The sequence below is a fragment of the Thunnus maccoyii genome, chromosome 1, assembly GCF_910596095.1.
Source record: "Thunnus maccoyii chromosome 1, fThuMac1.1, whole genome shotgun sequence".
Taxonomy (NCBI): Eukaryota; Metazoa; Chordata; class Actinopteri; order Scombriformes; family Scombridae; genus Thunnus; species Thunnus maccoyii.
This window is the reverse complement of record NC_056533.1, coordinates 28,166,662-28,191,196: the sequence shown is the minus strand read 5'-3', so window position 1 is coordinate 28,191,196 and position 24,535 is coordinate 28,166,662. Positions and strand designations below refer to the sequence as shown.

General features: G+C 42.0%; 1 protein-coding gene across 3 annotated transcripts; it reads right to left on the bottom strand.

Moving 5' to 3' along the window:
• Positions 1–46: 46 nt before the first annotated feature.
• Positions 47–21,769, bottom strand: fn1b (fibronectin 1b). 3 transcript variants are annotated; one of them, XM_042422952.1, is made up of 46 exons: positions 21,440–21,769; positions 21,029–21,154; positions 20,567–20,704; positions 20,161–20,292; positions 19,610–19,747; positions 19,370–19,516; positions 19,060–19,254; positions 18,684–18,866; positions 18,170–18,346; positions 17,324–17,479; positions 17,043–17,171; positions 16,808–16,951; positions 15,552–15,673; positions 14,626–14,794; positions 14,362–14,538; positions 14,065–14,193; positions 13,875–13,964; positions 13,565–13,759; positions 12,105–12,383; positions 11,729–11,992; positions 11,539–11,633; positions 10,774–10,942; positions 10,448–10,534; positions 10,056–10,247; positions 8,716–8,994; positions 8,251–8,442; positions 7,958–8,047; positions 7,408–7,674; positions 7,123–7,239; positions 6,866–7,027; positions 6,612–6,767; positions 6,363–6,479; positions 5,722–5,991; positions 5,441–5,628; positions 5,273–5,360; positions 4,987–5,166; positions 4,772–4,861; positions 4,095–4,283; positions 3,819–3,908; positions 2,989–3,413; positions 2,735–2,873; positions 1,742–1,903; positions 1,517–1,642; positions 1,313–1,419; positions 1,097–1,192; positions 47–914 (listed from the first exon to the last, which is right to left on the bottom strand). In XM_042422952.1, the coding sequence occupies exons 1-46, from the start codon at positions 21,570–21,572 to the stop codon at positions 837–839; spliced, it is 7,374 nt and encodes a 2,457-aa protein (XP_042278886.1). In that variant the 5' UTR covers positions 21,573–21,769; the 3' UTR covers positions 47–836. The 3 variants fall into 3 exon arrangements, with proteins under 3 accessions (XP_042278886.1, XP_042278977.1, XP_042279052.1); XM_042423043.1 differs by having other exon boundaries at positions 19,376–19,516; XM_042423118.1 differs by lacking the exon at positions 8,716–8,994 and having other exon boundaries at positions 21,440–21,768.
• Between the last annotated feature and the right edge of the window lie 2,766 nt (positions 21,770–24,535).

The window sequence follows — 24,535 nt, the reverse complement described above, 5'->3', positions numbered from 1 at the left end:
TTAAACCTCAGGTTTACCAAAAGAATGAATAAACATAACATTGTGATAATGTTTCAGGATCTCTCCAGCTTTATTAAAATAAGGGACTTTTTTTTTTTGTCAAAGGTAGAAACAACTTTGGCACAGACAACAAAGTACAAAAATAGAACAGTTCAAATTCTCACATCTCAGCTCACACATTCACACATTGAGATTGAAGGGATAAATTAGTAAAAAGACATTAGAGTTCAGAATGTGTCAATCACACACAGTGCGACCCCCCTCCCCATAACAGAAGAAGGGCTACAGAAAAGAAAAGCACATTTTCATGGACAGTTTAAACAACATTATGTTAAATGTTAAAACTACATTGACATTCTTTTAACGCAGTGCTTACTTTCTGACAGTTTCTGCTCTTTCATTAGGAAATGTTTCTGAATTTGTTTGAATGGAAAACAAAATGCCAATTTGACAAATACGTAAACCTATATGGTGACAAGATCGAAAATATCACCCATTGAGGCGCACGTACAAGTATGTGGAAAGGATTGTAACTCTTTTAAAGCTATAAGGAATGTTGCACAGAAAAGAATTAGGAATGCGAATATCGTGATAACACGAGTCTTCATCTTCCAAGAGACTTGACAGTCAACAGTGAAAAGACATTAAAAAGAAAAATCATTTTTCATCAGGCAGCAGGGCAGTTTAACCTAACCTAATCTTTAGCTGAAGGTGTGTCAGAAAGTGATAAGGCAATTAGTTCAGTTCAGTCACAGACAGCATGGCTTCTAAAGGGTGAGACAGTGCAGCGATTGGACGGTGAGGGAGCAAAGCAGATTGTCAGATGGCCGATCCTTTTATTCCCGAGGAATTTGGGGGACGTGTGCGTCTGCCAGCAGGTCGGGGCGCAGACACTCAATGGGGCAATGAATATTCTGGAAGAAGAGTAGTGGAAACATTTAATTTAATAACACACTTCACATCTTTTTTTTCCAACCTGGAGCTGGAGATCTCATGTGGGGTCATTTGACTTATATATTGATGTTTAATTAAATTGTAAATATACAAAAATTAAGTTTGAATAATTAACATTTGTATGTATACCAGTTCCACTCACCAGTTTGCGCAGTGTGTTGTCTCCATATCTAACAGGCTGCAGCAGACTGGCATCTACATCAGTACCTGGTCTGCGGCAGTTCTCACATCGCCAGCCCTGACAAGATCAAACATGAACACGCTTATACATGCTTCATTTTACTTAAGTTACCATAAGTCATCATCAGCACCGCATTTTACTCTAAACAACAGACCCAAAGCTGCAGATGTGCCTTACCTGCTGTCCTCCAAAGCATGTGCAGGTGCAGATAGCACCCAGGTACTCCTTCTGCCACTGGTTGCCCACCTGGTATGTTTTACCGTCATCGTAGCACACAGAGTCATCTGCGTGGGCATACGTACACATTAACATTCATATGCAACTCCTTCACACTTACAGAGACCATCATTGAGTATCACACGGGGTATTAAGAGGCCTTACGTGGTTCACACTTGAACTCTCCTTTGCCATTTCCCAAGCAAGTGCAGCTCATCAAGTGACCATTCTCCGCCTGGCGGTCCCACTTCTCTCCAATGCGATAGTTGTTGCCGCTGTCATGGCACCACTCTGATGGACAAAATAATAGTTAGAAAAATCAAGTGATATAAACTTAGGTTTTTATAAATTTAGGTTTATGTATTCCCGGTAAATAACCAGAAAACTTACTAGAGGAGTCACATCTGAAGTGGCCACTGCCCAAGCCCAGGCATGTGCACCACAGCTTGAAGCCTGTATCAGACATCCGCTCCCACTCAGAACCAACATCATGGTAGGTTGAGGTAAAGGCATCATAACATGAGTCCTTATCGGATGGCACTCCCTCAGGGACTGAAAGAAAATGGACGAGGAAAAGTATGAAAAAAAAAAGTCTAAGCTGCTAGTTTGCTGATGATTGATCTGCCAGAGGAACTGCCGCCACATTTTGAATGAACTTGTCTTGGACCAGAATGTTTAATTATTTATAATGCTAATGATTTTTCATCAGTATATCTAAGATACAGTCAAACTTCAACAGTGGTTTAACAATGCGGTAGTATTTGTTAAACCACGTATCAAGTATCCAAGTGTCATTATCACTGAGTTTTCACAGCAGGGCAGACACGAGCTGCAGCAAATAAAATAATTAGTAATAGTTTGATTTAAGGCAGGCTAATGAGCAAGTGCTGACACAATAGGTAGTGTGTACTCTGCTATGAAAAGGGTCTGGGGGGGAAAGTAAGAACTAGTGACATCAGTGATAGTTAACAATCATGTTAAATGGCCTCAACAGTGAGACATTTTGGAACATTTTTGGGAAATTTCGAGAAAATGGCTCCTTGGGCGGTGCAGTATGTCTACTGAACTAGGGATGAGTTGTAGACACTCATATAATCTTCTTAATCTAAGCAGAGTATGTAGTTTGTTTACACTGGAAGATTTTCAGTAGGCATATTTTTAAAAAACGGATTTTTTTAATATAGTGTTGGTGTACACTATTGTCCCACAATGCAATGCACAAAGGAAATGGAGGAGCTGCTCACAGCTGAAAAAAATAAAAACAAATTTTGGATGCTGGTCAAACAGCTCCACAAACACCTCTGAATACAAAAAATATTTGCAATTTGATTGACATACATCAGCGCATGTATCATTTCTTCTTAGCTGCTGTAAGATGCTTACTTGTGTTTCCAGCAGTGATGATCTGCTCCAGAATCTTGTGTTTGAGTGCCCCCTTCAGAGCCTCCACAAGCACATTATAGTTTGCTCCAGGGGTCAGTCCAATCAGGGTAGCGGTGGTGGCTGTGCCTGGCAGGCGTATCTGTACAGGCAGTGAGAGATGAGGTTTGTTCACATAAAATAACAATGCTTTCAAATATGACTGATAAATAATTAAGTTCAGACATGATGATGGGCTGGAAACCATCCTGTTTTACCTGGAACATCTTCTCATTTGTGTGTGTGATTGGACTGCAGGAGACCAGGTAGGCGCTGCTCTGACTGTATGGCTTCCAGGAAAGGGTGGTCTGAGTTTGAACCTCCTGTGGCACTCCTGTCACGTTATGAAATGGGACGCCAATGGGTACATTCAGCTTCACAATGGGCAGCCTGCGGCCCTCTGCATCAGGGAGGGGCACAAAGACCAGGGGCTCACGAACCTGACCATAGGGTGACTGTGGGTTGCCACTTTCTCCATTGTTGTTGTACTCTGTGTACTCCACATGCCCGCTCTGACCACTATGCCCATCCTGGCCATTGTTGCCCACTACCTGAACTGTGTTGTCGATATCAGGCACATCCAGCCTGCCATCACCGCTTCCAGGGCGTGGGGGCAGAGGCAGGGGAAGCAGGGATTCTGGTTCTGGGCGGGAGAGATGGGGTTAGGGAAGCAAGCAGGTTAGACAAGGGGGGGCTAAAGCAGAGCTGTTATAATATATATCAGCCAACAGGAGCTGACACAGCATTGCTAGGGTACTACTTCATGACAAAGTGTCACAATGCAGTATTACGAGCATACCACATATATTTTGAATGGCATTTCAGAAGGCATTCAAAATAAAAATGGGGTTTTATTGTTTTAGGAGCCTAATGCTGACTGCACAGTTCATCTCAAGGCCTCAGAGCTGTTGCAACGAAACGTTTGACACAGCTGAGCACATTAAAGCTGCCATTCCAACCATGACATTTTCGATTATGTTTACCCATTGCTCATGTGAATTCCTGCACTTTATTACATCATGTAAATGATGATTCATAAAATACTCACGAGTCCTGATTTTGCCCACCAGAGGTCCGCTTCTCTGTGTGTTCTGAATGGCGATGATCTTGATGATGTACTCTGTGGCTGGTCTCAGGCCTGAAAAGAGGGATGATTATCACATAGTGGAATTGGTAGGTTGCACCTGACTTGTGATGACATGTAAGAGTATGATACAACTGGTGGATCCTCAGTGATGCTTTGGGTTTTTAGAGAAGTAAGAAATATTCCCTTTTCAACATCTACAGCAGCAGCACTCTTAGCCGTAATGGACCAATTGCATACCAGATATGGTGGCGTAGTTTTGACCAGCGTGAGGGCGTGGGGTGAGCTCTCGTGGTGCTCCTCCTGCCTGCTCGTAGGTGATGTAGTATCCTGTGATGTGTGTGGCAGGAGGCTGCCAGGTGAAGGAGATGGAGGTGGGAGTCAGAGATGTGAACTGGAGGTTGGTGGGAGCCTGGACCACAGGTTCAGCTACAGAGAGAACATTAAATCACATTAAATCATCTGATTTATTGTGTCTGTGTGTGCACTGTGGGGTCACAGTTGCAATTTTTGTCCAAAGCTACGGCTGTATTTGTCATTTGAATTTTGTTTTTAAACTGCTCTATTTCCACATTTGGAAAATGGATGCATTTTCTGTGGCTGCATAAATCTAAAACATGTGCATTATTTATTTCCATCTTTCCCTCTCTCTGTGTCAGTGTCTCTGTACACTGCTTATATGCACATTATTTATACATTATGTGACAAGGCAGCCTTATTTGTATAAAACAACTTTACATAAGGCAAAGAAATGCATTAGAATGACATAAAAATACAAATAAACATAATTAATCACTGGAAATACAATTATATTGCAGATTACAGCACATTATTAACCAAATGTAACCAAAATACATTTACAGAGTGCATATAAGAGATGATAAGAGATAGCAGAGACTAAGTTTTGCATACAGTACCTGTTTTAAGAGTGAGTGTAAAGGGGGCACTCCTTGTGTTGCCATTCAGCGTATACAGGTTAACGGTGTATGAGGTTCCGGGCTGCAGCCCTTAAAAAAACAAATTAAAGACACGGTGAAGCAAACTGGGACACTGAATTCACTTACAAAGGCACACAGACTTCCAAATCTCACATCTGAAAATCATTTCCACATTTTTAGTGGGTGTGGTGTACCTGTGAGAGTGTAGGTGTATGCGTCTCCTGGGACGGTCCTGGTGATGGTGGGTCGTGAGGCACCTTGTGGCGTGGCATCAATGAGGAAACCAGTGATGGTTTCTGTCTTGGTGCGCCAGGTTAGTGTGAAAGAGGTATCCTTCACATCAGAGATGCGCACACGCCTCGGAGGACTTACATCTATATAGAGGAGAAAAGAAAACAGACATAAGAAAAAGAGTTGTGCATAATAAATAAATAAATAATAAATATAGCGTGTGTGTCTGTTAATAGAGCAGCCAATTACCTTCCAGTGTGGTCGCCTCTCCCTCCACCGGCCTGCTTGTCACAGAGTTCTTTAGAGCATAGACTTCAATATGGTATGTGGTCGCCACCTAAGATACACAAACGTACAGTCAATATTTACTCAGAATTTATTATTTTATTAAAATACAGAGACAAGAATTCTGTTTACCATGAGCCCTGGTACAATGACACGTGTGGTGTCTGGAGCAACGTTCATCTCCTTGGTGGGGGCATTGATGTTCTTAGGCCTGACAACCACACGGTATCCTGACAGGCGTGCAGTGGGGGCTCTCCATGACACAGTGAAGGAGGAGGGACCGACCTCTGAGATGGCCAGGTTGGTCGGAGCAGGGATTACTGAGGTGGAGAAACACAAAGACATTTAGATTTTGATTATACTGCACCTTTAAATCAGGTAAAATATCAATTAAGTCATGAGTGCGTTTCTACCTGTGGCCTGTGTTCCCACCAATGGCTTGCTGGGTATGCGGTCATGGAGAGCAATGACTTTAACGGTGTACTCTGTGCCGGGGCGAAGGCCTCTCAGCACCACACTGTCCTGGTTGCCTCTGGGTGCTGGATGCAGCTCCCTCTCGCCCTCCTCTGAGCTGGAGTACAGGACACGGTACGATGTCACCGAGCCTTCTGGACTGTCCCATGTGATGCGCATGGAGGTGGAGTCAATGTCAGAGAAGGCCAGGTCCTTAGGACCGTCCATAGCTGCAGGAATAGAGGAAGAGGAGTGTATTCCTTTCAGCTCTGAGCAGCTGTTTTAAATTAAACAACTTCCACTTCTAAGGCTATCAATAGATCTTAAGAGAACATTTACTTTGATAATTAAAGCTTTTACATTAGCAGCCAGTTTGTCGATATGAACAACAGCAAACATGAACAGTTAAGAATTTGAATTTGATAATGAATAGCTGCTTTACAAACACACTTGAACTTAAAACTATTTAAGCATAGCATGTAAAAGGAAGTACTTAAGTGTATGAAAACACACTGAATAATGCTGGCAGTTTGTAACTGTGTACCAAAACAATCCTCAAGTCTTTCTTGGATCGGGTTTTACTGAGAATAATCAAACTAACCGGTAACGACATTCTCCACCGCAGCAGAAGAGGGTTGATCATCTGTGCCCAGGGCGTAGACACTGACAACATACTCAACAGTGGGCATCAGTCCTGTGAACGTCATCTCTCTTTGATCTGTAACAGGAGAGCAAAAAGGTAGAAGTAAGAACAAAAACAGAGGATACTATATTGGAAATATATAAAATTATATATAAAATAAAGATGAAAGCCTGAATCTGAAAAGCTTTTCTTCTCGGCCAGTCTTACCGGGTGCCACCACCTCAGAGTAGGAGGGTCCCAGGCCATTCCTGGGGACACTGGTGATTCTGTACCCTTTGATGGGTCCCTGAGCAGGGGACCAGCGCACTGTGATGGCGTTGTCACTCACATCGGTCACCTTCATGTCGGTTGGGGGCTCAATATCTAAAGGAGAGTTCAACACATGGTGAGCTTTAGTTTGTGTTCAACCTCTCAAAGTTTAGATTTTGTCTCAAGAATGGTTTTTTTTCATATTGCCGTACCAGTCTTGTGTGTGATGTAGACAGGGGTGTTGGAGGCGGGACTGTCCCCTCTTCCAGTAACAGCATAGACTGTGATGGTGTAGTCAGTACCAGGCTTCAGACCAGTGATAGTGGCGGTGGTCTGAGGGGCTTGCACTGTGAACTCTTTGGGAGTCTCACCACCTAGAAAGAGAGAGAAAAAGGACCAAGAGTTAATCCCGGAATATGGTGGTGGTTTATTTGTTTGGGAATTATAAATGACAACACTGTGTACAGACCTGCCCCTCCATAGGTGATCTTGTAGTACTTCACTGCGACAGAGGGAGCGTCCCAGCGAATGGTGATGCTGGTAGGGCTGGATGATGTTACCTCCAGGTCAGTGGGAGCATCAGAGACTGGAAAAGATTAGAAGAGGAGAGCAGAAGAGAGGAAAGAGATGCATTATAATAAAAAATATATTCAAAGCAAATGAGATCATAATTATGATCTACATTCAACTGAGAAATGTCACTGGGAGGAAGGAAAAAGAAGACGTGATGATAGAAACCAGTACAGAAACTCACTGGTGGCCTGTGTGCCAGTCAGAGGCTGACTCTCCTGGTTGTTGTTGAAAGCGTACACAGAGACTAGGTACTCCGTCTCTGGTGCCAGTCCAGTCAAAGTATAGTGGGTCCTGGTTGGGGACAGCCTCACATCCTTGGCCTGTCCGCCACTTGTCTTCTGATAGCGGATGCGGTAGCCAGTGATAACGGCAGTGGGAGCCAGCCAGTGAACGGTGAAGGAGTTGGTCTGAATTTCAGAGAAGTCCAAGCCAGTAGGAGAATCCAGAGCTGGAGGGAAAGATATTGGTACAGATGAAGATACACTGCATGCAATAACAAAAAAATCACACAATGTAGCTAAATTAAATATGCTAATTGGTGAAATGTATTGTTTATATATAATGTATTGTTTATGTAATGTTTATTGCTTATTTCTTCCGCTTTGATATGCTTGAAAATGTAAAAATGACTGCAAATGTCACATTGTTTTTGTGATGAAACATTATTTACCATTTAAAGTAAAAAAGAAAATGGAATTGAACACAACTTTTGGAACCATCTCTCTACTCACTTGTGCTCTGAGTTCCTGTGGCTGGTTCACTCTCTCGTTCACCGTACACACACACAACACTGATGCGGTACTCAGTGTTGGGAAGCAGGTCTATATGAAAATGGAGGGGCACAGATCGAGTTAGAATGGATAGTGCAGAGACAAAACAATATAATTTTTCCATGGTGTAGTTTTGTTTTGCACTGTTGGTTTGTAAATGTGTATTACAGCTATTCAGCGCAGATCTTAGATTTCTAAATCAGTTTTCTGTCCAACACTTCGCTAATCTAAACACAGTCTTTGTGCCGTCTTACTCTGCAGGACGAAGGTGTTGGTGGCTCCACCCACATTAACCTCCTTGATGTCATCATCAGTGGACACAGGGTGGTAGCGGATGACAAAACGAGAGATGTCACTTGGTGTGGCAACATGGGGGACTGTCCATGTCACCCTGATGTGGTCAGGACCCACCCCCCTAAACTGCAGGTTGGTGGGAGCGGGAATCGCTGGAGGAATGAGGAGTTAAAAGGTTCATCTAACACAGAAAAAAACAACCTAACCTAAAAAAAATGCTGAAATACTTACTTAATTGATTGCAAAAAGGTTAACTAAATACAGTCAGATTTACAATGGCATAAAGTTAATACTGATGTGATAAATTTCTAAAATTTACTGTAGTTTATTGTGTGTTAATAAAAGGGCGGTTAATGTGTTCTCATAAATTCTCTTGGATCAAAACCCCGGCCCTCCCCACAGATGGAGTGAAAGAATTAAATCACCAGCTTGTGTTTGCTTTGTGTGTGTGGTCGGCTTGCTTTCTCCCTCTTCTGTAACAGTGAAGATACTGATGTCATAGTCCACACCCGGCTCCAAACCACGAATCGTGTAATAACCAGCAGATGCCTCCACCGTATCTTGAAAAATTGGCAAGCTTTCCCCTGATGTCACTACCATTATCCGGTAATCAGTAATGGTAGGATAGCTCAGAGGGATCCAGCGCAGGCCAATGGTGGTATCAGTAATGGCGACAAAGTCAATATGACTTGGTGGGGGTATGTCTGAAAGGGTTAGGCCAGTTGCAAAGCGCAAGCAAAATTAGAAACACAAGACTCAAAAGCCATAATAATTACATTAATTGTGTCAAAAAATAATTTCATTCCCAATAAAGCACTTAGTGTAACAGTAGCCATGCTAGAGAGAAAAAAATACAAATTACTTAAGTCAAAAAATGACAATGTAGTTAATATTTAAAGGTAAAAACAAGCAGTGATTAATACTACTGTTCTGGACATGCACCAAAAATATTAAACCACTTTCCCAGTTAATAGATATGATCTCCATGCAAATGGTAGGTTAGCCACCCTGTTAGTAGTAGGCTACTATAATTAAAGCTGCATTAAAGTAGTCACTAATAGTAACATATCAACAGAGAGCGAGCCCCCAAACCAGTGGCTGTACTGGGCATCATCGTTTTGGTTATATAGCACATTTGCTGTTTTGGTTTAGTCTTACCGCTCTCATTAAATTCATTTCCAGCCAAATCAGGCAGCTTTTTAGAAAACAAGCTAATAAAGCCACTGCATGCTTAATCTCAGCACCAAACAGCTGATAGTTGAAGTCAGCAAGTAGCTGGTGAAGTCGCACAGCTAGCTAAATATTTTTCTCAGGACAACACCAAAACAGAGCTGAGAGAAGGGTGAGTATTGGACTTATGTTAGTTAGGTGAAAACTGCAATGTGATGGCAGTGTTGTTCTGTGTCTCTTGAATGTGTAAATAGGCAATTTTCACTAACCTGGTTGCAGTAACAACTTCATTAGACAAAATTTGGTCAGAGTTGTGTGTCTGTTAGCTTGTTTTGAAGTTATTCTGCCCCCTAGTGGCCAAAAATCAATTAATGCAGCTTTCAGAGAGGACTGTGTTTGAGGCATTCCAGTGTCCTTTTTTTTTTTCTTTCTCTCAAAAACAATGACGGGGTGAAAATATTGACACACCTTTTCCTAGGAAATGTATCATTCTCTTTCTCTCTCACATACAGACAGTCAGTGGTCTTTTTATGAGAATGTAGTTGTGAGTTTGATTCCTATTAACGTGTGTGATTGCCTTCCTGCTGGCTCCTACCTGGGGTGATAATAGTGGACACCGGCACACTTTCCAAATGGCCCTTGGAAGTGAACACACTGACATTGTACTCCACCCCAAGATTTAGGTTCTCTAGCACGACTGAGGTTTGATCAGCCCTGACAAACTCTTCCAGGGAGTTTCCTCGCTGGCCGTTGGTTGGTGTGCTTGTCACTCTGTAGCCTGTGATGCCTGCAGAGGAGGGTACATGGCAAATAAAACATTATAACAAGAGTTTTTTTTGTAATTTATGAGTCACTGTGAGAAATGAAAAGGAAATACCAGGAAGAGACATTTGTCCTGGTGAAAAAAAAAAAAATTCAATGGCCAAGGTCTAGACTTGGTGTGATCCAATGGGCCGGCAGTGCATAGGGAGCACAGTCAATATTTACCTGGTGTTCTGGAGGCTACCCAGTGGACAGTGAGATCTCCTGTGTCGGGACTGGATTCCACTCTCAGGTCAGTGGGAGGAGCCAGAGCTGCAAGGAGAAGAAAGCAGACCATGACACAAGCATGAGAAGATGGATTTGACGCAACAGTAACCACTTACACAAACTCTTGCCAAATGGTTTGAACTGAGCTATGTGGGACCACGGCAATACTAAATCAATCTGGTGATCAGTTATATAACTTCTTTACTTTATAGCAGCTTTTGTTTAGCAGTTATCATCATGGCTGTCTTTCCTTTCTTTTTTTCTTAAGTGAATCAGATACGCACAAGTCACAACATTGCGGGTGATGGGCTTTCCACGGTTGCGTCCATTGAAAATGGGCTGGACACTGTAGGTGTACTCAGTTCCAGGAATCAGACCAGACACAAAAACACGTCCAGAGTCAGAGGTCTCTTCTCTGGGAGACTCGCCTTCCTGGCTGGGGAGCACAGATAGCTGGAAAGAAGGCGATAGACATACAGAGATCAGAAACTCAGAAAATACATTTCAAATACACTACAGCAAAGATATTAAGCCTGCACTAATTGATTTTTTTGGCCACTTGGGAGCAGCGCAAAAATCTACAAACACTGGCAAAAATGTTAGCAAATAGTCACCTATTTACAGATCCAATAGATTTGAAACTACATCAGTATTTATTTAGAGTTACATGTCTTAACACCCAACAAATGTAAGTCCAATCTCGCTCTGCTTTGCTCTCCAACAGCTCCTAAGGAAAAGATCTAGCTGTTAAGTCTAGTCACTAACTTTGTCTAGTCTAGAGATTAACACACTGTACACTGTCAGACAGTATAGCAGTGAGTCTACTGCGGCTAGAAACAAGGTTGCAGGAACCTGCAGAGTTGGGTGATAATGCTCTGTAAATTTGTCACTATGAGTGACCTCTTTCACATGACACATAGTGATTTGAACAATTGTTCATTTTAAATGATCCATTAGAACAGCTTTAATTTTGTTTGATTATGAACAGCTGTTTCTCTTGATGATAAACTGACTTCTTATTTATGTTGTGGGCTGATGCAGGTTTCTACCTTGTAGCTGAACCTGCGGACAGGTATCCAGGTGACAATGATAGAGGTATCAGTGACCTCAGTGCTGAAAGGAGGAGCATTTCCAATCTCGGGTGCTGGAGAGAGGAAAGAATAGGGACAGAAAATTATAAAATTATATTCATTGCAATAATTTATTATACTCTGATGATGTGTTTTTTTTAACACTGACCTGTGGTGAAATATGTAGTGACACCCTCACTGAGCTCATTGTCCAGCTCAGAGTGCAGGATGGCAGTGTACTGGGTGTCTGGACGCAAATTCCTCAGGGGGAACTGGGTGACCCTGCCCGGGATCCTCTTCTCGATGGGGCTGGAGCCCTCGATGCTCAAGAAAAGACGATAGCCAGATACAATGGCACGGGGAGCCTCCCAGGTGATTTTTGCGCTGTCAGAGCCAACGTCAGTAAAACGCACATCGGTGGGAGCATCAGGTTCTGGAGGGGTTAGAAAACGCAATCCATGTAAGTCAGAGAATCTCTCATGTTTTATATTTTGATGTTTCCACATTTTTTTAAATCAGGCTCCTTTGTACATGGTTATACTTACTGGTTAACTTCTCTCCCACAAGTGGCTTGCTCTCCACTCCATCGTTAATGGCATAGATGTAGAAGCGGTACAGTGTGCCAGGCTGCAAGTGGGTTAATTCAGCGTATGCGTTGGGTGAGATAGGCAGCTGCAGGGGCCTCGTGTCTGTGCCATCAGAACCAACGGGGGAGAAGTTCACCCTGTAACCGGTCACCTCACTGGGTGGGCCAGTCCAGGTGATGGTGATCTTCACATCTGAAACCTCGTAGAACTGTAGATCTGTGGGTGCTTGGACCTCCTCTGTGAACAGGAAGTAGTAGAATAATTAACAAGGACTATAGACAGACTTAAAGGTACCCTGTGGGAGTTTCTGACCAGTAGTAGCACTTTGCACACAATATGTGTGCAAAGGCTGGGAAAAGAAATACTGCAAGCGAGCAATCATAGATATAAACAATGCATGATTTTTTTAAAAATTAAAATGGCTTTGCAAATTTTTTAGGACACATATAACGTGCTTTTTAAAGGTAGGCCTTCAGGATACACACAGTGCATTTTGGTGAGAAATACTGAATGTACGCATAACTTTGTTTACAAGAAAACTCCATAGGTCACCTTTAACTTAGTTGATTAAGTACAAGGCTAACTTAAAAGAGCTAAGTACAATAAAACAATCCAAAAATCTGTTTATCTTTACAGTGGCAGCTTTCCAAAATTATGTAACTTTCAATAAATCATTATAATAAAAGGCTTTAAAAATTTCTAGGATGTGATATTTACAGATTTCAACAATAATGGCCTAGACATAACAGAAAATAGAAGAGAAATGCAAAAGCTGGACTAGTTTAAAGTATTCAGAGCCATTCTCTACAGCATCTGGTTTTGCTTTTTTGAGCATAATAAAACAAATTTTGCAGCCATGCCAGGCACAAGGAGGAAAGAGTCAGTAATGGAAATCCAATTAAAGATATAATGAGGATTTATGAAGTGTGTGTGTGTGTGTGTGTCTGTGTGGGTGACGGCTATATGTGCATGCTTGCTCTCATAAGTGTTTAACTTCCATTGTACACGTGTCCGTTCGTAAACCCACTAACTAAAGAAAGGTCATTCAGGGGCCATGATAAGATTAACTGAGATGAACCAAAATGGAAATAAATTTAATGATGCTATAGCTACAGCTGTAAAAGCATACTTTGTCACAGAGGTGTTTTGACAAGCTCAGTCTTTCCCAAACCCTTTTTGGGAAACGCTTTGAAAAGGGAAAACCCTCCCTGGCCCTATAAGGAATCTTAGCTGCAAGTATAAACTTAATCTGCACCCTGTCAATCACACAGCTTTCACTGACAAAAGATAGATTTACATGTTTTCCATTTACTGGAATGGAAAAGATTAATACAATGTGAGGGTTTATCTTTTATGTGGACAATTTCCATTAATTTCATTCTTTCTTAACTGAAAGATAGGGTATTAAAAATGTGTACCTGGTTGAGGGTTTCCAGCAGTGGTGACCTGCACAAAAATAGGCTCACTCTCCTGTTCCTCCTCCACAGCATAGATGCTGATGTTGTAAAGCAGACCAGGGCGAAGGTCAACCAGGGTCACTGAGGTCTCGGAGTCTGGCAGGGTTAGCTCAGTGCTGCTGCCTTCCACTGATGGCGTGTACACGACACGGTAGCCTGACAGGAACAAACATACAGTTACACAAGCCAGAATAAAATGGATCTTTAAATCAAATTACTAATTTAAATCACATTTACACACACATACAAAGACAAAAAGGTAGTTCCTTACCAGTAATAGGAGCCTGAGGTCTGGACCAGCTGATTCGGATTGATGACTCTCCCACGTCATCGACAGCATGCTGTCCAGGGGTGTCAGGAGCTGGGGAAAGGAAGAGAATGGAAATCACCTATTTTGTGCTGTTTCTTTCAGTTTATTTTGCTTACTGACATGACAAAGAAATGGACAGGGATTCTCCTACCTGTTGTCTGCGAGGTGGTCAGGATGAGGTTTGGCTCTCCCTGATCTGGGACCTCGTAGACGTTGACGTTGTATCTGCGTCCTGGCAGGAGGTCACTGAGGGTGACAGAGGTGGCTGTGCGAGGAACATCTGTAAAAGCAGACAGAAAGTTAGTCAGTTAATTTTATGTATAATACTGGGGGAACAGAGTGTAATTTAATCAGAAATACATCAGTCAGAACATCAATCCAATTACTTATTTGCATGTGACATAAGGAAGGTAGTATGGAGGCTTCAGGGATGGTCAAAGTCTCTTACCCAAAACCTTTGGCTTGGCCCCATCCTCACTGAGCTCATACTCCACTCTGAAGCCGGAGATGGTGGCCGAGGCTGACGTCCAGGACACAACAAAGCTGTTAGAGGTGATTTCTGTCACCGACTCAGAAGTGTCCACCACTGGAGGAGGCGGGGTCGTCTCTCCCTCCGATGTTTCCACTTGAGAAATGAGAGGATATCATTTATATAAATATATTGGATTTGTGGTGTTAAGAGAATGCTTGGAAACTGCTCAAGTCTACTCACAAGAACCATGGGTAGTGGTGAAATCGAAACGTGTGACCTCACGGCGTCCGTAGCGTAGGATGCTGATCAGCTGACCCTCATAGGTGACACCTGGACGCAGCCCGCCGATGGTGTAGGAGTTGAGGTGGCCGGGGATGGTCACCTCCTTCCAGGGAGCGCGGGTATTTTTCTATATGGGGTGAAAAGATAAAAGTTTGATTGCAGGCATAAATCTTTAGAATAATACATTTTTGACAGCACAAATATGGTAAAGTTCAGCAACAATATCAACAGATTAGAAGGGATTTACGAGAGTATTTAAGACTTTGTATAGTAGCCTGTACGTTTCTGGACTGCTCGCCAGCTCTGATTGACTAACTTTACTGCCACATCCTGCTTTTAGTATTTAGACTGGCTTTGCACCCTGTCGGAAAACTACAAATTCTCTCAGCAGGAGGACCTGATGAGGGAGAGCGACTTTGCTCTCCAAAATATACAAACACCATTAAGAGGAAATCGGTTTGACTTTAATTAAGTTTCATAAACATTTCAACCAGCATGTCAGTCTTTGGGGTCTTCAAAGAGAAAAACGTGTGAAAAAAAAAAACACAGGAAGGGGGAATATTTTCTTTGGAATATCTAAAATCCATGTGTTTGTATATGCAGACTGTAAAGGGGGAGTTAATGCGACCCCCTAATCACCTTGTTTGTCCATGCTCAAACTTTCAAACTTTCAGTCAGCTTTACCAAAAACACTTGACCTCATTCAGTGAAAACAGCAAATAATCCCACAGATGTTTGCACAACTTTACTAATGCTACCAGTCACCTTTTGGAAAAAAAAAAACTAGAGCTCACTTGAATTTATAAAGTCAATTTGTAATCTCTTTTTAAAATTAGATGGAACAAAGACCTTCTCATGCGTTAAGAACCAAAAGAGTGACTCACAATTCTCCATTTCAGGATGTACTGGGTAATGTGAACAGATGAAGGGGGGTTCCACTGTATGGGGTGGGAGTCTGGCTGTTTTCCTGCCTCTGTGATGATCAGCTGGATAGGTCCGTGGCCGTCTGATGAGTTAGAACAGCAGGTTTAAGACATGGGGAGAGAGTAGGAGAGACAAGAACAAATCTGCTATTAGCAAAGAGAAAAAGACTCTTGATGAGAGAAAGAGAAAAACACACAGTCTCAAAGACATAAAGTTACATAACAGTGTTGCCTGTAGAGAGTGTGGGTGAGAGTTGGCTACTTTGAGGCTGTTCTGCTAGATTCTTCTTTTTGAGACAAAACCAAACCACCAGACGGTGCTAAACCAGCTCAAACACCCACTTGATATTTTTCAGTCTGAGATAACACTGGAGTACTATATTCACCACAATTTATCTACCCTCTGTACCGTCTTTCACAGGTGGAGGCTAGAAGTCCACTGCGTCATATAAACACACTGACCTCTGCAAATGATGATGAGATAAATGTTGCAACTGGAACTTTTTAGGTCAATGTTTGATTCAGAACACACAATGCACCGCAGTACAAAGTATCACATTAAGCAACTTTTACCCAGCCAGTGCCAGTAACCAGTGGCAGATGTTGGTGATAGTGAGAGGCAGGAAGTGTATTTAATGCAATACCCCCCCTCTTCCCCCCCCTCCCCCGGCTGCCCAGCCCAGCATCCTGGGTCAGCACAAAAAACACTCAACTCTAGGCGGGGGAGGAAAAACCTCTCTAACTACAAAGACCAAGAGGAAGACCAGGGTGATGTGATTGGCCGGCACGTCTCCATTTGCTAGACTTCAAAGTCGAGAAAACCCAAACCCCCGCTTTCTTCTACTAACTTGCCAAGTGAACTTTTCATTTCAGTGACGGATGATGGGAGGTTCAGAGTACGTGAGAAAAAGGAGGTAAGCAATGTAGTGGAGTTGAAAAAAGTATAGCAAACACAGATTTAGTACTAAACTGCTATCTCCCTTTGTGCAGGAAAGGACTGAGAAATTGCAAATTCAATACAAAATGTGATATTGTGTCTTTTTACAGTCAGTTAGGATTTTTCAAGTCTTAGCTCACTGCATCATTTTCAGTGTTTTGTCTATAAACACTTAAAGCTCCAGCCATGTTGGTCCAGATTTACTTTTGGATTGTACAAACAGTGCACCAGTCATGGATTGTTTTAAACTGATTTGTGATGAATAAAGGACATTTCGTGCCTGGGGAGGACCGCTGGGGTTCGCATCTCATCTCTCCAATCCCGTTGCCATAGCAATAACAGCGGTATTGGATGCCATGGATAGCTTTGTCCCATGTCTCTCCAATCTGATAGAACGTTCTTGTTTGTGGCTCCTGGCACTGATCTGTTGAAAGAAATAAAACAGGTAAGATGATGGGACAAAGGGGTGGAAGTTCTAATTCCCTGACAGCTGAGATGAGGAGCCATGAACGCACCGATAGCGTCACACTTCCAGCGTCCACGTCCCTGTCCATAGCAGGTGCAGTTCATCATGTAGCCCTCATCGTGGCGCTTGGAGAATTCCTGGTTCACTTCATAGTTCAAGCCATCAACAATACACTGATCTGAACATGTAAAGGCGAGAGGGAAACATACAGTCAACATACACTTTTTATGCTTTAGTGTCAGATTACAATACTGCTATGACTATTTCAAGACATCTTCCAAAAGACTTGAACAGTTTTGTATCAAATCCTAATGGACGTTGCTCCCTGACCTCGCAGCTGTGAGTAAGCGATACAGCTCCACTCCCCACGTCCATTGCCGAGGCATGTGCACTCCATCATGTGACCCATGACATCATGGCGTTTGTCCCACTTGTCGCCTACACGGTGCATCATTCCATCGTTGGTGGTGCACACCTCCTCATGGGCTAAGAAAGAAAGACAAGCATAGAAATAGGAACAAAAAGTACTTTTCCGCTGTGTGTTTTTGTGTGCCAGCGGACATGCATGTGTGCACTGACATGCCTCTGTCTGTCGTAAAAGGGAATTCTCTTTGGTCCAGTTCATCTAAGTGTCATGACCGTGTAATGGCCTTGATAGACTCAACACTCTCCCATGACCATAAACCCCCTCTCCTTCACACACCAGTTATTAAGTCCCTTATCGTCTGCAAGTGACCCATGAAACCACACAGCCATTAGCATCAATGAGAACAAGATGAGATAAAGAAAAAGCATTAGGAGTAATTACATCCCTTTCAAAAGAATGACATCAATATATGGTAAAGCCCAAAGTGTCGCATTTGAAAATGTCTAACTTTGGCAATATGACCTAGGTTCACGGAGGCTAATTTTTATGTAAACAAAACATGCATTCAGAGCAATTTAAAAGACGCTATAATCCCACTTTAGCTTGTAGTTCTGCAGTTAAATGGGCTTAAAACATTAACATTATTAACTTTATCATTATTATTATATATTGTGCATGTAAATTGGAGACTTTTGAAATCTATTGTGCCAAAACTTTCTGTAGAAGAAAAAGACAATACTTGACATTTGACCGACAAGCTTCAAAATAACAGCATGTTGTGGAACAAACATAGCAGCACACACACTCACCAGCCATAGGGCAGAATCCAAAGCGCTGCTCTGTGTCGTAGTTGTAGGTGGTACCACACCACCTCATGCCATCACGGCGCCCGTCAGCAGTGCAGTCAGTGTAGTTGCGGCCACTATAGAGGAAGGGGAAGTGGCACAGGGCGCCGTTGGAGTTGCCACCTCGTGTCGCCACAATAGCTGGTATTGAGAAGGAAACATCTACTGTTAAGCTCTGATTTTACCACACTACCATGTCTTCTTTAGAGTTTGGGGGCTGCGATTTCTGAAAGATTTGCAATATTTGCATCAATAATTTGTTATCTTTAAATATTTTCAAAAATTACATCACATCAATCAAGTATCCATGTATCAAAGAAGGGAGACTCTGAGATACATTAAGGCTTAAGTGTAAAATTTACATAACATAAAACATTAACATAACATAAAAACAGAAATGATCAAGTCCAGCCTAATATATCCATAAGACCAATAACTTGGTCAAGTCCAAGTTTACATTACCATCCCCAAGTCTCACCATTCCTTTCAGTACAGAAAGAGTACTGCTGTTCTCTGTCATAGTCTGAGGAAGTAGAGCACCAGAGCTGCCCGTCTGTGCGTCCATCTGAGGTGCAGGAGTAGTAGGTCTTCCCATTGAAGACGAATGGGAACTCACACGGCTTGCCATCGGAGTTGCCACCATACACCTGGTTCCTGCCCTCTGCACAGACAGGAGAGGGGAGAGTGAGGAAATGGTAATTATAGGAGAAACAAAGCAATGTGGATCTTTATCATTGTTATTTGAGCTTATATCATGTCATGGAAACCTGATTAGATGCATAATGGACCACAGATTTACATCCTCTTTCTATCACTGAGACTAACGCTTTTCTTTCCACCCATCCTGTACTCACCCCACTCCTGACAGCTGACTCCGTTGCCCAGACAGGTGCAGAGCATCTGCTTGCTGCCCTGGCTTCTGATCCAGCGCTGTCCATCGTAGTAGGTGGCTCCGGAGTCTGTGCGGCAGGTTCCCTCGATGGGAGGCTCGGGCTGCGGCTGAGGCTGGGCATGGGCGGTGGTCAACACGGAAGTACCTGTACCTGTGGCTGTATGCAAACAAACAGATTGAAAGAATGACGGGCTGTGCATGCTGACATCTGAGTTTACCATTGAGTGAACACTTTCATCACAGCTGAACTTGAGCAAGAGTTTGAGGCTCACCTCTACCTGCGTTGTGTCTCTCACACTTCCACTCTCCACGACCATTTCCTAAGCACAGGCACTGCAGGGCGTGTCCACTTGTGTCACTCTTTGTCCACGTGTCTCCAATTCGGTAGGACCTCCTGGTGTCCTGGTCGTTGCAACGGTCTGGTTGGAGAACAACAGTAGACATCAGCCGCCAGTGAAAGTATGTAAAAGTGTGTGTGTGTGTGTGTGTGTGTGTGTGTGTGTTCTGCTTACTCCTTGAGGTGCATGTGATGCGTCCATTTCCCTCTCCCAAACAGGTACAGTCGAGCATCATCCAGCCTTGGTACGGTTTCTCCCAGGTCTCCCCCACGACGTATGATGTTGCTGCATTGTTTTCGTAGCAACGCTCAGCTGGGAAGAAAAAACAGCAGAGCCTTAATTTATTACATCTGCAGTTTATCACAAGATCCTTTTGGAGCCAGCATCTAAATCACCGGGAACTTTCCACAACACATAAACCAAGTGAAAATCAATAAATGTGGCGTAAGATGGGCAAAGAGGAGATACATGCTCTTTTGCACACTTACTGGACTGTTGTCAAATATTTACAATGATATCAAACACAGTCATGCTACTGAGAATTTACCCTGTCGGTAAGTTTATGTGTTTATGCATGTGTGTGTGTGTGTGTGTGTGTGTGGCCGCAGCTGAATATTCAAGCTTGCATGTTTAAGTTATAATATTTTGCATAGAGTTCATATGTCAAGTGTTGACATCTTGTCCTCCCTGCAGATTGGTACATTTATTTAATAAAAGGTACTCACCCACAGGTTTGCAGGTCCACTCTCCTTTGCCATTTCCAAGACAAACACACTCCAGCATGTAGTCAGCAGTGTCATGAGGCCTCTGCCAAGTGTCCCCGATTTTATAAGACCTTCCACCTTCATGGCAACGATCTGTCAATGACAAAATGTAGATTTTCTTCCAGTTAGTTTAAAAAAGATTTCCCTAATATAAACTATGAAATGTGTCAATCATGCATAATTCACATTCAATGATTCAAATTCAATTAAACACTTAAATAAAATATTCTGAAATAGTTATATGTGTTTCTACTGCATGAAAGAAGCAGGGTGAAAAATGCAAAATAAGACAAACTTTATTTCTTTTGTCAAGAAAATGGCATTCTTGATAAACTTTAGTAGGCTATTTAGTTTTCAGGTAACTCACTTGCAATGGTACAGCTGATCTTTCCACGACCAGAACCGATACAGGTGCAGTCCCAAATCATCCCGTCCTTTGGTCTCTCGTAGGTGTCACCGACCCGGTATGTCCGGTCATTGTGCTTATCATAACACGACTCCTCCACTGAGAAAAAGACAGAGAAAACACCAAAGCTTTGAGACTGCTGTTGAACTGTAAACCTGCTGGGATCTCTCCGTGCGTAAAGGCGCACTGCTGACTGAACAAGTGATCTTGATCTGTTTCCAAGTTGTTGTTTTATTTTATTTTTTTAAGTGATTCAGGTCTGCTGTTTTTGTCATGGTTCTGTTTACCTTTACTTGACACATTGTTAAAGAAGTCGTGAAACTCTTATCCCCACCCAAAATCAGTTTTCACTCGTCTCCAGACGTGAAAAGTGACCCGCTAAGACATTTCTGGAATAAACTGTATGGTTGCTCTCTCACTGACCTGCAGGCTTTGATTTGCATTTGATGCCTGCTGCTCCATTGCAGGTGCACACCAGTGTACTTCCACGGTAGGGTTTCTCCCACTGCTCATTCGGTCTGTATGAGCGACCGTTTTCCTCACAGCCGACTAGAAATCATATAACAGGAATATTTTATTATTATGTAAGTGTGTGTTATTAATGCATTGTAAGGATAAAATGAATAGAAATTATTGCAATTTTTTTTTTTAAAAACAAACATTAAGTATGGTAAAGTTCTTGTATAGTCACTACATGCAACAGACATTAGAAATCACATTCTAACGCAGAGACAAAGTCATCTTTGAGTTTTTACGCATTAAGTTAAGTTCACTTAAATTCATATCATATTAAATTAATACTTAAATAATATGTATGGGAATCATTGTACGAACCCGGAGTAGCGGCGTCCCTGAGCACTGGATACACTTGATATTGGCCAGTTTGTCTTTTGGTCTTTGGCAAGCCGTGGACTGCGCTGCTGACGCACAGCGCAACCAGCAACCCTGTAAGTGGGCTACCAGTCATTTTGAGGAAAAGAAGAATTTCAAGGTAAAGTAGAAAATGGATATAGTTAATCAAAAGAAAAAAGTACAAAAAGAAGTGAGCGCAGTGAGTTCAGCTTGGAGAGATCTCGTTTCTGTCCCTTATTCGGTGCTGTTCCAGGCGGTTCCGTCTACCGCCTTGCAGCTGGTGTACCAGACTGAGGAGAGGGGAACGCACTGGTTTTATACCCGGACACACCACCGCAGCCTATTCAAGGGGAGGGCTTGGAGCTTGGATGACCCGCCCGACGGTGAGCAACGCTGACACTCGACACTTCACTTTCAAGGAATGAAAGAACCTCACAAGACAAGAGAAAAACCTCAAGTTATAAAGATGAATGCGCAAAAGAAATCTGTTCATCAGGCTCAGGGAGAGGACAATAAATATAAACCTGTAATAATAAATCAATACTAATCCTAGAAGATGTCACTGCAAAAGTAGAATTTATAGGCCCTGCACAATTTCAATCATTCTGTCTAATTGGACTTCTACTCAGGTTGACGCTGGGTGGAGCTATGCTGGGAATTACGTAACGTCACCAAACTTCATGTACTTCTTTAACAGGTACAGCAACAGCAACAAAAAGTTAAGGAGGTGTCAATCAAGCACAGTCTGTACATGCCAACACTGTCCTGAGAAGATGTCTAATCAAGTGCGATATGGGTGACAACACCTGTGCGGATGGACCAAGTTTTCATAGGTGGTTTAACATAAAAAATACCATAGTGACAGACCACAGTAATTAAATTAAATAGACTTTATGATAATTAAACTACTCATACTGTGTCATTCTTACAGAATATTGAAATATAGTACATTTGAAAACAATGAATAAATTCAGAATCTCAAAATGTGATGAAGCACCCCCAAAATTTGTTAGAATCCTCAAATTATGGGGTTGTGTTTTAGTGGTCTATGTCAGTGGTTTTTGCTTGTGACATCTTAATATGAAGCAATATCTCTTTGCAACCTCACGTCGCAGGCTGCATGTCTACAAGTCGTAAGCAGTTTAGTTGAAGTTTCCCTTCTCAGATTGTTTCATTTAAGAGGTCCGAAGAGGTAAAACTAAGATTAGAGAAGAGTTGAAAAGAAAAATCAGCTGCCCAAACACCAATATTTCCCCCCAGCTTTAAGATTGATATTTGTGCTATTATTGGGAATTATAACAAGATCAGGGAGTATAACTATACATTTTTTACAGTGAATGATGATTTAAAACTAAACAAAGGAACAAAAAATGAGTTTTCAAATCATTTGGGCCCCTGGCAGCTGTTTAATTTACTCATGCTTCATGACGATTCTATTACAGTACCTGTACTTCGCTGCATGCTAAATGAGTAAAACTTTCCAGGTGCTGAACACAGCAGCTTGTTGATAAATGAGGAAGAGTGTAACTCCACTCAGCTGTGCGTCCAGAAAGGAGTTCACCATAATGAACTTCTGTCCATATGGAGAAATCAGACACAATCATCATTTTTCTTCGCTTTCTGTTGACTCATTGTTTCACTTCCTCTGTTAAACAGCTAAAAACTGTTTAAATAAGTGTCTACACCACACTAACTAGTACTTTACACAGTCAAATGCCTTTAAGGCGTTGTGCAAAGGTTCCCACTGTAATCATCCCTACACGTCAGCTAATCTCATATTAATCCATCTTTCTCATCCCCCGCTGCAAACACAGACACTCAAACACACAGTTTCCCTGCAACTTTCTCCACCACCTGCTGTACATCCATCATGGTGTTTTTCCCTTTCTTCATTTCTCATCTGTCAGATTTAGTGTCCAAGACAGAGAAAAAAAGAGACTATATTTCTACATCTATAAATCACAGTCCGAATGCCTTTTTCCAGCAAACATGACATTCTGTTTTTATGTTGGACAGTACAGTGCCACATTTTAAAAACAGCTGTCCACTATCGTGAAAAAAATATACTTCCTCTCATTCTTCTGCTTATTTCTAATCTCATGAATTAATAACTTTTTGAGGAAGCAATCAATAATATTTTGAAAGGCTTTTTTAGTGCTAAATATTTCTTCATCGTGAAATGAATTTACAATGTTATGTAATGAAAAACACCAAATTAACCACTTGAACCCCAATATTCACAATATTCCTCTAAATTTCTGCTTAATTGACCTCAATTTGTTCCAGTACTTCACTTCAACTAAAGGTGTAACACTAATAAAGGGGGTAAAATTCAAATTCAAGATACATCTTTAATGGCTGGACCTTTACTTTTAATGGAAGATTTGTGTTGTGTAGAATATTTTATACACCTTTTAAGACCAACATACTGTATTTTTTGGAAATTAAACTAAACTATTGAAATTAAAAAAAGAAAAACTTTGGTTTGATAGTCACACAACATGGTTTCATTCCCCCCAAGAGTGTGTGGAGTTAATTTCTGGGAAGTTAATTTCTCTACCAAGAAAATGTGCAAAAGATGGAAAAAAAAAATTTATAAATCCGGCCACGGCATGCTGGCTTGGTCATGTCGTGGTGCAGGAGCCTGTCTGCATACAACAAGCTGCTGCTTCCATTAAACTTACTCATGGGTCTGGTCTGGAGAGCAGCTACTATGAGTGAGACTATGGTCTAATAATTCCTGTCACAGGGCTCGTGCAAGAGGTCGTGCCAGAAGGCTGGAGAGTGAAACAGCAAGCAGACGGCTTTAGGGAAAAACAACAAACACACTGTCCTTATTTTTAAAGTGCAACTGAGTCACCAATCTCTCCCGGAAAGAGCCTCCACATATTTTCCACTTGTGAAACAGCGCCAAGCTGTGGAGGATCAAAACACAGAACAGTTTCAAGCCACAGGATTTTAAGTATAACTTTAAAAAGTGTTACTTCCATATTGACTGATGTTATACAACACACTTATCCTGAAATATGTACTTATGTGGTATAGGGGAGGAACTGATGTAAAAGAGCGTGTAAATAT